The sequence below is a fragment of the Rhyacophila brunnea genome, unplaced genomic scaffold (assembly GCF_057557595.1).
Source record: "Rhyacophila brunnea isolate RB1 unplaced genomic scaffold, BYU_Rbru_1.0 scaffold_24, whole genome shotgun sequence".
Lineage (NCBI taxonomy): Eukaryota > Metazoa > Arthropoda > Insecta > Trichoptera > Rhyacophilidae > Rhyacophila > Rhyacophila brunnea.
Window position 1 is genome coordinate 11,648,607 of NW_028232904.1, and position 15,703 is coordinate 11,664,309.

A 15,703-nucleotide genomic window follows, 5' to 3' on the forward strand; every position below is an offset into this window, starting at 1 on the left:
CATAAAAAGTCAATATGCATCCATTTAATGTTATGTTTATTGTTCTATTAGTAATAATAATAATATATTCATTGACATGTTTTCTTTTTCAAGTAAATGGGTAACGTTTTTTAGTCATCTTTACACGATTTAAGAATTAATTCCCCCGTCGCCATCACAAAACAAATTGACGTGTTCACAGCTCGACTTTCTTTCTCCGATTGCCAGCGAGTCCAAAATTTCGTCGCACCTATAGTTGAAGATCATTTTTCGTTTCACTGAAGTATGCTCTTAATGCACAGTTGGCGCGATACCAGGGTTCAAATGCTGTCGAGCATCGTATTTTTTTCAAATATGATTTTTTCTAGTGGGTGTTTTCAAGTTATGTATGTTCGATATATGGAATGTTACATTCTCAAAATTTGGTGAATTATTTGTTGAATAAAAGAAATGGTTTATTAAAGATAATTTAACAACGTGTCATTTTATTGTATTGCAGGTATAGCGGAAGAACGCAGAAGCAGATAGTGGAATTCGTTCGAGACAACTATGTGAAACGGCAAACGTTCCAGAGGTGAGTGTTGCCAGAATATATCGTATTTTGTAGTTACATTACGTAGACATATATAAATCACATTTAATCGTACAGTAGAATTGAGCGAAGATCATTTCCAATGCATTAATTACCGGATATCAGCATAGAAATGGCATTGTGTATGGAAGAAAAGGCTTTGTACCGATCGTGATGATTAAAATATAATAAAGATGTTAGAATGTGGAAATTCTTAAGATTTTCATAATTAAAATCGTATCATTAAAGATGACCTCACGCCGTGTAAGGTTGAAAATTAAAAATTCAGCGCTGATGAGAGGTGGAGATCCGTCATAAATAGTGTTTCCGGAAATTTGTAAGTATACAATTCGCCGTATCACACTTCACCGTGAAATGTTGTATCGGAAATATATGATTGTATGTTAAAGACCGTCCAACCTCTTTGGGTCGTAATAGTACTGAGATAAAATTCATGTCTAAATAAAATACGGTTCTTGTCGGTTTATAGGAAACCAGTGGCAAAAAAAATTGAAAATAGCTGATATACTCGATTATTTGTTAGGTTAGGTTAGATTTTCATTCTTGAATTCATGAACTTTGCCAAAATCGGCAATAAAAATAGAGATGACCGAAAAGAAAGCTCACGGCAAACTGTGCTACGGTGAAATGTAATACGTACAATTTACATGTAACCCATAAATAGTGCACACTAAGTTTTGTCAGTCGTACTTATTTGTTTTTAAGTTGGACTAAACGCTGCCTAACCCAAACATAGATAAAAAATATTCGGTACCTGTTAAAAAGATTAGTGCACGGGTGAAGCAACTTGCATCGAACCGCTGTAATTATATAACAATTCATTCTAACACATATCGTTGCTAATTTTCTACAAACACGTATCTCAAAAAACACAACTTGTCAGGAGAGGCACATAACAACTTTATTCTCTCAGTTTTTAATTTAGAAATAAATTTTCTTCTATGAAATATTCATTTCGTATAGTAACACGTATTTTCATGAAAAATATTATGTTTCTTCAATTTATCGCACTATACTTTCGACCGATCGGTCATATTGTCGAAGATAAGAGAATGCATTGAAATTTTACTGTGAATATTACTGCAGTAAACACGTATCTTGGCTTACAAAAAAGAGCTTCAGTATAATCATCTGACGGAGTTCAGTATTCTGTATACTTACAAACACGTAACTCAAGAGTTTATAATATTTATAAAAGTCTTTTATTGCGTTACGAGTTTTATGTAATTGCTTAAATCTATTGTGTTTTAAAGTATATTTTGAGATACGTGTTTCTGAATTCATTACATCAAACAACTCAAAACTGACAATAATTGAAATACGTGTTTGTAGAAAATTAACGACGATATGCCCTGTGATGTGGGCACGTGACAATGACAGCTTTCGCGTCTAATCATCCGTCATCCATTGATATTTTTAGATGTTTTTTTTATCTTTAGAATGTCCTGTGTTTCTGTAGAAAAGCATATGCTACAGAATTTGCATTTGGATTTGAACTGAGACATAATCTTTGGTCAACCAATAACCCTTAGCGATGGTGCCCACAGAACGCGTCGAGCGGGCGAAGTCGGCGTATTAAGTGTTTATTCATAACCATAATCACACGTCTCTCGCCGCGCATTACCCTTCACCTATGTAATAAGCGGCCCAAGCAGCACAAAACAATTATTTTTACAGCGTCTCTCATAACAAAGCAATAAAAATATTATATTATTTCGGGGCTTGTAATAAATATTTACGACGACATTATTCAACCAGCGAAATAAAGGACATGCAATAAAATTAAACAATGCGTTCTCTGTTATTAAATAATGACTTTTCGCCCGTCGATCGACGACGCCGTCCAGAGCGTGATTTTGCTCGCTGTGTTCAATGAATGGACTCCATTGTATTTTCTTTCATTCGTATCGCCGAGAAGCGGTGATTCGCGAAAAAACGATGATTCATGCGGCGGGCGCGTATAATGCGTCGCCAAATCCAGTGGGCGCTGGCGTATTTGATTACGTTGTATTTTCGATGATTTACGCGCCACTTGTAGAAATTTTGCGCGAGCGCCGCACTCTCTGCGTCAATGGGCTTTATGCGTTATATTCAGGATTTCCCTCCAATTATATCGATATGTCTATTATCTTTTAGGTAGTTTAAATATTCATGGGAGATTCGTTTTTCTACTTGAAATTTTAATAAACGGCTATAAATCATTAACAATCCTTGCACTAGCAATAGGTACTTGCCTAGTAAGTGTAGAGAATGTGATTATTCAATTGGTTTAAATTATAATGTATCTTGCTTGATGATATGACCATGTTCAATATGTACGCAATTATTGAAGAGCTAACTGGTGCGTAAAAAGATTTTTTTCTAACCCTTTGGATGCTACGCAACGATATATCGTTGTTTTTGATAATGGCCAGGAATGCTAACGACGAGATCGTCGACTATTTATAGACACAGTCTACCTTCACCCTTTGCCACTGCAGTATTATGTATGTGGATAAATACTGCTGTCAGTGACATCTGTATCAACAAAATATCCGATTATTTGACATTGTTGGTGTGATAACGAAAAAGAGTCACGTAACAAGACGGATGAAACGTAATCCCCAAAAATTTGCATGTTAACAACCCCGGAGAAGAGAAATAGAATCGGAACACCTGATTAGGGATAGGTTAGCTTTGCATCATTAACGAAGAGTGCCTGTCGAAGGATATATTACATTTTACTTATTTAAAAAAGATATTTCACTAAAAGAACATGTAGGTACTAAAATAGATTCCAAATAAGAAATTGATACCCAAACAGGAATCTTTGCGCTAAAAAAGTTTACAACTTTATTAGTCCAGTTATCCAGTCGGGAACTGAGATCTCTGTGTGTAAAATAACACAATATGCGCTAAGGTAGGTAGGCGTTGTCATTTGGAGCATGGGTCGTTTCATTGAATTGAAATATGACAGTTTATGTTAAAATATGCCATAAAACCTTACATATTTTTAAATATTTTATAACGTTTTTATTAACTCGTATTCTTATTTGTTCAGTGGTTGTTTATCCAGTACAAATCTTGCAATCGATTTTTAACTAACTTCCCGACTAGCTAGACATTTGAAACTTTTAGAATATATCAGAACACGATGCCAATGCATTCTTTTAATACTTTTAGCCATCTTTAAGTAGAATTGAATTCATTTTCAGTTAATTCTGTTTTGTATGAAAAGTTATTTCGGAAGAAATACGTACTCCAATCCACTATTATTGGTTGCTAAGTGGGTGGTCCTAGCAACTAAATTATTAATATATACATGCGTTACTATGGAAATCAAAATGATATTTCGGTATTCTATATTTGTATGTTTGTTTGTTTTTTATTTACTTCATATCAAGCACAAGTTTGAGTATAATAATTGAACAGAAAATTTAAAGACGTTGTATATAAAAAGTTCTTTTTATCTTGTAATTATTATAGATAGAAGAATATTTTTTATCTTTTACGGTTTGATTAGTTAGGGTTATATGAATTTTAAAAACAAACCAACACAATCTACAATTTGTATTCTTAGTTCAATGAAAATAAATAAGTATGACTGACAAAGAGTGTACTATTTTTGTTTGATTTCCACAGCCAGTAGGTTCCTTAGGTTTTAATTGAATTTAAAACTTACAAATAATACCACCTACAATTTGTATTATTAGTTAACCCCTTTTACTCCCAGCTGATTTAGCCTAGCATATGTGAAAACTCCCAAGTGTTTTTTGCCAAAAAATCGTCGATTTAGTATTTTTTAAATAAATAATTCTACACATGTTTTAAAAACTTGAAACTTTTTTTGTGTGTTCTCAATGGTGTATAAAGCAATAATAAGTAATAATATTGATAGTTTAGATCAATAAAACAAAAGAAAAAATAATGTATCAATATTTATTTAGAAATGAACGGATAAAACTATGTTTGAACTACAAAACAAGTGTGACAACATTTTTTTATTTATAATTGACATATCAAATTTTATAGTATAATCTATTCTTATCTAGTCAGTGACGTCCCGTGGGGGTAGGCAGATTGAGCGTCGCTTGGGGGCGGCAGTTACTCGAAGGGCGGAAAATCGAGGAAACTCATTTGGAATATATAGAAATAGCTACATAAACTTAGTAATAATGAAAATATCTTTCCATTAAAAGCTCACTGGTTTTATCGGGCTCACGATATCTAGTTTACTTCCGTTGACCTTCAACGTCGTTGGTGACCAGAAACCAGAGACCACACTTGCAGATTTTTCATTGGTCTGATATTTTGTTGGTAATGTATCCATACAACACATTTCTTAGATATTGGGCTCATGAAAGGATGATAAAAATAATGTATAAAAAATGAGGCGGCATTTTGGCGCTGTCTAGGGGCGGCATTTTATCCAGGGACGTCACTGTATCTAGTAACAGAAAAAAAAATAAACATATTATTATTTCCCTATGAAATAGAATTTTTATAAAGTAATCAAAAAAAAATCGTATAGTGTCAAGGTATTCAAGAATATTATTCAATTCACGAAATCGCAAGAGAATTCAATACATTATCGAGGACTAACTGATATGGGAATGAAGTAATTTCAAAAAATAAGTTTCAAAGCACTAAATCAATTATAGTAATATTTATTCATGTATTTTTTCACCATCCTACCAAAAGAACAGTGGGCATCCATTGTTTGTTCGATCAGTTCATAAAAATTACAAAATTCATTTTGTAATGTGATATATGAATCATAAAAAACTAAAAGAAATTTCAGAACTTAAAATGTCTCATAAAAAAATGTTTTATTATTTTTATGACCCTCTTTGGTCTTGAGTTCGACAGCAAGAACAATTATGACTTGTGAGTTATTACGTTATTAGGGTATGACATAATTATAAACAAATTCGACACTAAAATAAATATTAGTCACACCTAACACAGAGCGAATATAGTGCTTCGTCTACACCAGACGAAATATGACGGGAAAAAATTTGGAATAAATCGTAAATTTGGTTCCAAACTTTCGGCCGATGGATCGGCCCAGATGGAGTTTTCGCATAGGTATGGTGGGTCGAAATATCGGCCGAATGGGAGTAAAAGGGTTGAATGACAACAAATAATTATGGCTGACAAAGTTTAGTGTGTACTATTTATTTCGAATCACTACGGCCTATCTGTATTCTTTGCACTTTCTGACACTATCACACTCTTTCTAACAACCAGGACGCTTCACCTCACTGTATAGTTAAAAATATTTCGCGCTTGTTTCTACTGTGTATAATGTGATTTATCTATGGTTTGTAGAATTGCACCATCGTAACATCCTTAAACATGCAGCTGGATTACCTTTTTTATATTTTCTTTTATTTAATATTGCAATAATTGATATTGTTAATACACATTTTGGTCCATCGTGTAAAACTAGTAAATCCAATTTTGGCTAGTCTTAATCTCTGTATTTTCACCCATAAAACAACTATATCATTTCAAAAATCGATTCATCTAACTATATATCTCATTCATTTTCATTTAAAATTTTGATCTTCCATTTACAATGACATTAGACTTAATTTTTTACTGTTTCCTGTTTCGATTTTGTGAAGTTTACATCAAGTCTGACATTGAGAATATCTAAAAGAATTGGTTTTAAAGTAAAAGCTATCATTGGACAGCACAATCGTGGGCTATTTTCAGGGAACACAGAATTAATGAGAATTGAAATACCTCAGTGCTCGGCCATAGTGGTTTGGCGGGCGCGGCGGCGTCTTGCGAAACTCAAACGTATAACCGTGTGTATTATGCCCCAAAAAAGACACTGTCTACGAACATTTCACACAGGGTTGTACGTTTGAGTTTCGCAAGACGCCGCCGTGCCCGCCAAACCACTGCGGGGCTGAGCAGTAATGGGTGTGGAGTAACAGGCAACCGATTTCTAGTGTGAAAGAATATGGGATCATTCTAAACTTGTCCTTCGTTCTGACAACTGCTCTCAGTTTATGAGCAAACGCTCATACAATAATGGTGTATTTGAAGGTTGCAACACACTATTGCACGTCTATAATGTGTGTTTCATTTTCGCAGGACACTCACACATTCAAAACCCTTCAAAATGTAGTGTATAATTGGGGTATATATAGCCTATCGGAATTCTATTTGTTAATCTATTCTGTGGTTATTTTATTATGAAGTGAAGTGTGTATTTCTGAAATCACTGAAAGTTTTACTTTGAACTATAATAGTAATTCTAATTGATTTAAGTATTGATGATTAGATAACCACTTCCTATTTATACATTCAGTAGGCGCATAACTATTAAACAATGTAACTAAGCAACGTGTCTAGAATATAACAAAGTCAGCCAGAAAAGACGTTGGATGGTCTTTAATATACGACCATATATTTCGTGTAATACGGCGAACTGCATACATACAAATTTCCCAACACGATATAAAATGGCACTATTATTTTCATAGCAACCGTACATAATTTTAATCTTTTGGCTTGACGAAAGCGGTGATTACATTATGATCACGTCACGTGCTGGCACAATGACAAATTTAGTCTACGGTTTCGTCATTCCACAGAATATTTTGAATAATCGCTATTTCTATAAATTCAACTCTAATGTATTAGTATTTTGAATTATAATTCATTGTAATTTCAATAAATTTTAACAGTTTCTACATGTGTATACGTTAAAATTACTTGCAATATTGCATCCATAGATAACCCAACCAGCAGACCATAGATAATAGACATAAACACAGACATAGATAATAATTTAATAGAAAAACCACAGAGAAAATCACTAAAAACAAAGAACATACAATTTTGTGTAGGCCTGCAGAAAAAAAAACGTTCACTGACTAGTGCGGTTCATGATGTAGCGCGATACATGTGAGGTGACCTCATTGTTGTTCTGGCAATTTCGGCAGATTTTGCTAACTGACAATGTTTGTTTAAAGGTTCAAAATGTGCTACGGGATGGGAGTATCAGTTTGATAACATTTTAAATACCAATAAAAACGACTTTACACATTCTTTTCCCGTAGCCGCAGCTCTTACTGTGACAGCACTTTAAAGCATTATCCTCTTTCAAACACTTAACACATTAATAAACAAAGAAATATCAATATTTTTTCATGAAATAGTAATAACCAAGGCCTGAACAAAAACGAACCATATTGCGAGTGAGAAAGCATTCGGCACGCTTTTGTCTCTGCAACATGCGTTAGAGTAAGATAAAATTTCTACGGCTGAATTAAATATTTTGTGTACACGTCGCTGCTAAATATCGGTTTGAACGACTCTATTCCACTCCACTCCAGAAAGTTATTGGTAATTATTTTTAGTTAATTTAGTTGAAACTATAAATTAAATTTTAAATTTGGTAGCCCATACTCAGAAGCAACATGATTGTATAATGTTTCATAGTTAAGTTAATAATAACAAAATTAGGGTTCTACTGTGCGTTATACACAAGAAACACGGCTTCATTTTATCGAACAATACCCACTCTCTTTATATTATTACTCTGAGGTAATAACAGATAATTTGATAATGAGACCACATTTACAAAATGTTGAAAACAGTTATGTAGAATTTATAATTGCTTATTTAACTTTGAAGTTGATTTATTCAACCTGGTCAGCGGTGCACTTGTATTTGTTGAATCCCCAGCACTTCGATTGTGTATTTTTTTAGGTCGAGATTAGTGTAAGGTAAGATTTTGTTCTTTGCAAACTTTTGGCATGAACCCGCTTCTTAGTGTAATTTTATATTTAGAAACAGATTTTATATTATATTATTAAGTTAATACAGTTTCTACACCTTTTTTCCACCCACGGTGACCCTATTGGTAGAGTGACAGGTTGTTTTTTCAACGTGCGTTCAATCCAGTACAAAGACCCAATGGCTTGTAATAAGTTAGTATAACCTTCAAGCAGTGGAGTCCCATATGCTCGAATATCAAATATTTTCGACTTCACACTATGCATTCACAAATCGGGTCAAATAAACTTACCTAAATTTTTGGTGATTTTAATTTACGTATGATACTGGACATAAAAAAACGTTTGTATCACGTTAAGTGACAAAAATTCAACAGACAAACGATACATAACTCCTGAAAATGCTTTTTTGTTAATGGCAATGCAGTGTAAATTTACTTGCGTTGGGGTCCCCTGTAAAATAGAGAACAATGAGATATGTTTCTTCAACCTTAAGGGGCCGAAATGTAGCTTATAGCTGACAGTAAAAGCGTGCTCCGACACTTCTTCATACAGTTCTTATTAATACGAGGGTGGGTCAATAAGTCCTTAGAAAAGCCGACAGGTGGCGCGACTAGTACTGCAAGCGGTTTGTTTTCATGCAGCGGCACTACCGATTCAGTATGCTGCGAAGTTTCAATCAGATTGGTCGGGTTGTTGTGTGTTTCTCGTACATTTAAAAAAAAAATTTGCTTGTGGAAAATGGAAAAATGGAAAATGGAGAAAATTGAGTTTAGAGTTGTTATTAAACATTTTAATATAAAAGGGTTAACATCAAAGGAAATAAAAAATGAGTTGGATTTAGTTCACGTCATATCTGCTCCTTCACTTGCAACTATTTATAACTGGTTAAATGAATTTAAACGTGGTCGTACATCAACAAAGGATGAACCACGCTCAGGACGTCCTGTAGAGGTGACTACACCAGAAATGATCAATAAAATCCACGATATGGTGTTAAGTGACCGAAGATTAAAGTTGAGTGAGATAATTGAGGTTACAGGGATCTCAAAAGGTAGCGTCATTTCTATTTTACATGACAAATTGGGCATGAAAAATATTTCTGCAAGATGGGTGCCGCGTTTGCTCACAGTCGACAATAAACGCAATAGGGTGGTGGCCTCTAAAGCCCTGTTGTCGCTCATGCAACGCAATCCGGATGAATTTTTTCGTCGCTTTGTGACTGTAGATGAAACATGGATACACCACTATACTCCCGAGACGAAAGAACAGTCAAAGCAGTGGATTGCGAAGGCAAACCATGTCCAAAGAAGGCGAAAACCGTAAAATCAGCTGGTAAGGTTATGGCTACTGTATTTTGGGATGCACGTGAAATTATTTTCGTTGACTATTTGGAAAAAGGAAAAACAATAACAGGGGATTATTATGCATCTTTATTGGACCAGCTAAAAAACAAAATTGAAGAAAAACGGCCTCATTTAAACAGGAAAAAAATCCTCTTTCATCAGGACAATGCCCGTGTTCACACATGTTTACGATCAATGGCTAAAATTGAAGAATTAAAGTTCGAATTGGTCGACCACCCACCGTATTCGCCAGATTTAGCCCCCAGTGACTTTTTCCTTTTCCCAAAATATCTAAGTGGACAACGTTTTTTTTCAAATGAAGAAGTCATCGATCGGACAAATGCTTATTTTGAGGACCTTCCGAAAACTTATTTTTCTGACGGTTTAAAAAAAATTGAGAAACGTCTAACCAAGTGTATTGAGCTCTAAGGAAATTATGTTGAGAAATAAAAAAAAAATACAAAAATAAAACCTGTTTTAATGCTTTTTTCTAAGGAATTATTGACCCACCCTCGTATTATGTCACGCATAACAATTTTGAAATTATATTGTCACTTTTCATGAAAGTTTCATTGTTATTTAGTGCCACGCTTCTGGCTCTAAGATATTTTTTATCAGAGCTGCACTGAGATAAAGAGACCTTTTATTAGTGTTCAAACATTCCTTCTACGATAAACAATCATTATTTATTGTTTTCGATAGCATAGTAATAATACCATTGATGACTGAGTTACAACCGAAATAGCTATTAACCAAAAAAAATATTTTATATTATTATTCGACCATGTCCGATCCTAATAAGATCATTAGGGCCTCCACAGAGTAGAGGTTTGTATTAACAGATTTTTGTTTTTACCACTTGCTCAACCTATTAGGTCCATACTCTGAGTCATACACAATTTGAAAAATAATTATGTGTATTTGCCAGACCCACGATTCAAACCTGGGACCCACGACGTTATAGGTCGACATTTAAGCCGCGCGGCCATCGTGGGTTAAAGTTTAATATTACTAATATACTATAGCATCATTATTTAGATGAACAATCATATAAGTTTCAAATAGCGGTATGTAGCGATATGAAAGGGTTTATGTCGCAGGGTTTGTTCTGAGCTTAATTAAAACCATGGATTTGGAGCAATTGAATATTTCGTATTCTTATTTTATTTTTATATTCACATGAGATATAGGACATATATGTTGATGGAAGTAACAAATGTTTATGTAATAGTTGTCAATATGTTAAAGGCGTATTGTCATTGATTAGGGATGAGACACTGTTTTACTTGTCTATGCACTGGTTAATATTAATTAAGTACTTTACGTTTCGATTACAAATTATTGTTAAAACTAGGCTGGTAGATATGCGCATTTTGGAGTAAAACGTGGGTTATTTAAGTTTGGGGATGTGCCTTGACATTCAAAGGCTAGTTACCGATTGCCTGTTACCTTTTTCTTCAAGAAGGGGTATACAACGGTACCTACTTTCTCCTTTATGCCAATTTATTATGTCATACAAGGATACCTACCGATTCAGCATCCCTCAATCATTTCATTCTAAAATTACAAATATTAAGATTTAGATATTTCTTCCCCTAATTATGTCGATTAAATGATTTTTGATGGGAGATTAGGACATTTATTACGTTAATTGATATCAGAAGAATATATGACAAAATAACTGAATAGAAATACGTCGATGAGTCACAGGTGAATTTCTTTGTGTAGTGAATGACCTACGACATGCATATGCTTAAGTACATAATATGTAGATGATGAAGTTACCCACTTCATTGTGTGGTGATATGCTATCGTATGCACTTTGAGGTTATGAGCTAACCTAACAGATATTTTTACCAAAGAACCTTTGGGTTTGAAAATGTTAGAAAATTTGGGGCTCCCGATGTTTCATTGTTTCGTAATTTTATTTTTAAATTTTTAACTTTTAACTAATTATTTAATTTAACTAATTATTTGTTACTTATACAAAAAAATAATGTAAATTTGATAATACAATATAATACGTCATTCCGACCATATAACGGCTTAATAAGATATAAATGTGAAAACCTTTGAAGCAGGATTCGGTTTATTATTTTATGATGGTTAGACCTTAAAGTGTAAGAAACACTAAGCGCGCCGAGTGTCATCAATATTATCTATTATCAACTATTATCAATATTGATTGAATGCGCGTTTTGTTTACGTGACAAACTTTAATCTATATTTATGAAATAGTGCACACTAAACTCAGTCATACGTATTTGTTTTCATTTAAATATGACTACAATTTACAGATGGTGTCGGTTAGTTCTTAAAATCCAATTAAACGGTGCGAAAACCAAGCCATAATTGATGATATAAAATGAAATACTCATCTATCTATCTACAAAATATCTAAAATTGTGCAATTAAATCATATATAACTTTGGATATTTTATAGATAGAATAATATTTTTTATCTTATAGTTTGGTTGAGGCAGGGCTTACTAAATTTAAAAGAATGAACCAACAATGTGTTTAATATGTATTCTTAATCCAACGAAAACAAATAAGCATGAATGAAAAAGTGTGGACAATTTTGTAATATCGCCCAAAATATACCAAAACTATTATGGTTTGGTTTAGGCAGGGTTTAATTGATTTTTAAAAACTAACAATTTGTAAATTGTAGTCTTAACTTCAATAAAAACAAATACGTATGACTAACAAAGTTTAATGTGCACTATTTATGGTGGATCTTAACAGCCTACCTCCACCCTTCGCTACTGTTCTCCACACTCTTAGAATTAAAACTTCTTATATTCTCACCAATAGAGCAACTCATTTCTCATTATTTTTGTGTTCCCAGATTCCGATGTAACGTTTCACGTTTTGTATACCTACTGAAGTGGTTGAATACCTACAAATTACAGTGTCCATATGCTTCACCTGTTACCAATGCCTTGAATAAATAGTATAGACAACTACTTTTTGTATTTGAAATTAAAATAAAATATATAGAATGGTTTATTTATAAAATAGAAACACGGTTTTAGTATTTATTCAGAGTTCACAGAGATTAATCAAAATAATAACAGAGAATACTTTAAACGGTACATGAAAATAGATTAACAAAATAAGATGACTCGCTCGACCAAATAACCATATGAACTTGCCAAAGAATTAGTTCAGTTCAGGTAGGTATCGCATTTGACAACTAGATAACCACACTTAACACTAGAAACGAATCTCGATAGTGTAAGGTGCTTAGTTTCAAAATAGAGGACCTGTATAATCAAAAGGGTCAGAGCTAATCAGACTAAGCTGACTGGCTGTAAGAGTGAAATAAAAATTACGGAGTTAACATAGGGTTAAATCCTAATCCGTGTACATGGTGCTTGCGGCGTCCAGTTAATGGGTTGTGCCATCCGTGGGTCTCTTTTCGAAGTCATGCTGCTACAAATATTTTGTAATATATTTATCTATAACTAGGTCGCAGTGGCGAAGAGTGTTGTTTGGAAGTAGGTAGGCTAATACCGATCGTAATAGGCACATTTTGAACCTTTAAACGAACATTAGGAGTTGGTAAAATCTGCCAAAATCGCCAGAACAACAATGATGTCACGTCACAAAAAACTACTTATAATGAAAAGCCTTCAAACTCTAGTGCGATTTGCTGATTTGTTGGAATAATTTTCAGGTAGATGCTACAAAAAAAAATGCATTTACAAACAGATTATTACAGCTTTTGAACACACGAGTTTTGGTGATAAATATAAAATACAGCGCATCTTGTAGGTAGTAACATCAATTCTACCCTTCCTTATAACATGCTACAATTCTCCATCGATAAATCTATAATAATACGAAAATACCTATAATATAAAATCGCAATGTTCCACTCATCAAATTTACAACCCCTAGTCCACAAATAAATATTATTTCAAAAGTAAGTAAACACGTTACTTAGGCTTGAAACAAAACTTAATTGCTGGCGATGTTATCTCGTCATAGTCAAAGTCACTGCGTCAAATATACTGTTAGTTTTCTGAGGCGTGACGGATGATCTTAAGAATTTTTAACTACCCCTTTGCCTCTTACACCTTGCTTCCACTTGAGATATGTTAGTTTTTGAATATATTCGGGAGTTACTTCGAATGGGAGGTGGTCGAAATGCCATCAGCACAGTTTTCGCGCCAAGTAATCTCTCAAGTATGACATTCATAGAATTTCTGAGAATCCTAATTAATAAATGATGAATAATAATTAATATAACGACCCCTATAATAATGAATAAATTAACAAGTGATGCCATGAACGTTCTTTACAAATTCTTTCCACGTGTCACCTAATCTAATACTACGTAACAGTTATGTAAACTCTACTTGAATCGTGTGTCAATACAATTCTTTACTACGCTCTTATAAAAAAAAATGTGTTTCAATTTATTTCTTTAATGTCAAATTCACCTGTCTAACACCCACACTAAAAACACCAAAGATGAGCAACTTCAGCCCACTACGAAGCCTCCTAACAGCTGGAGGGGAGTATCAGTAGATATATTGAGATAACTAGTACATTGTAGTACGTATTGCTACATCTATTGGTCTGTTCTTGATAATATACAGGTAACCCCCTGCTATCCCGGGGGATACATTTTGGACACGGTCGTGATTTGTAAAATTTCAACGGGGTATTGAAAAACAAGACATTTTAAACATAAAAGAATCTACATACTTGGCCTGTCTGCATTTATTATGTAAAATTTAACGATAACTGTCAAATAATCTGACTATACGCGCATGATGCCACTCATTATGATGTTTCCTGGAGTATTGAACGAAAAAAAATCACACTCACCTGTGATTAATGAGAATTATCTCTAATGTAATATAAAATCTATTTTTATTAATCCTTTCTATGCCGCAATTAGTTAATCGGTGTAATTAACGTAAGAATTGGTGTAATTACGGTACGTAACCGCTTTCGGCAATTAAACACTTAAGGTGGTCTCTAAACAATCGCCTTCCCCTTCTGTTTAGGTCGATAGCTATAAATAGACTTTTTTAAAATGAATATGGGTTTCAATTTTTGATTTTATGGATCCGAGGTTTCCAACACTTAGTAGGTAATAAGATTTTTACCTTCTTTTATTGTATTAATTTTTTATATACGCGAGAATCAACTGTATTTGTTGTCAGTGTGTATTTGCCATTGGTGAGTATCAATGCCAAAAAGCGAAACCATTGATGTGCAAAAATGACTCAAATGGAATAGTACAAATTTTCAATCAGTTGGAATTTAAATTCCATCAAATACCATCGGTCGCAGAGGTCGAAGTGCACCTGAGCACATCAGAGCTCAGCAGCACTGGTTCTTGAAATCCTTCACATGAAAAAGTGAATATTAAAAAGTAATTGTATTCACTTACTTTATATATATCTGGAAAGCTGTGCAAGACACATACAGACGCACACACATACTCTATATGCTGCACATTGAACACATTGAGCACATCGACAAGAATTTTGACGGGTGGTACTGCACCTGGCACCCGGCGTTTCCTAGTAAGATATAATGTACGTAAAAGCAGTATGATGATTTTTAACTAAATCTGGTGTAATATTCTGAAACAAAATGTTTTAAGCTGTATGCGGTGTCGAAAAAAGCTGAATTAAACGTCATATGCCAGATAGAAAATTTACAAGCTAGATGCCTATTCAAAAATGCTAATTCTGGCAAGCAAAATGCAAAGTTGGCAACACTGATTATAGTATTTGAGTCAGTTCCATTTCAGGATGTCTTTCATCTTGGGTCCTATCCTGTACACCTGTTGCACCTTCCTAGTTACAGCACTGTTTATATTTGACTAATTATGTCAAAAATTATAAGTTTAAATGATATAAAGGTGAATGGATTTATTAGTATTCCGAAATATGGGTTCCGGTTCTGGTTTCGACAGTTTTGGGGAGTCGTATTCCTGCTCTGGTTATTTTATATTAATTTCTAATCGTTACAAATAGAATTGTGTACTGTAAATATACATTATTTCGCTAGAATGTAAATAA

The 15,703-nt window shown here is 33.7% G+C and overlaps 1 protein-coding gene across 1 annotated transcript in view; it reads left to right on the forward strand.

The window, feature by feature from the left end:
* LOC147069040 (uncharacterized) overlaps positions 1-15,703 on the forward strand; it is a 67,189-nt gene that overhangs the window by 33,197 nt on the left and 18,289 nt on the right. Inside the window, exon 10 of the mRNA XM_085951589.1 lies at positions 479-553. Coding sequence (XP_085807715.1) covers positions 479-553 — 75 coding nt within the window. The remainder of the gene's footprint in view (positions 1-478; positions 554-15,703) is intronic.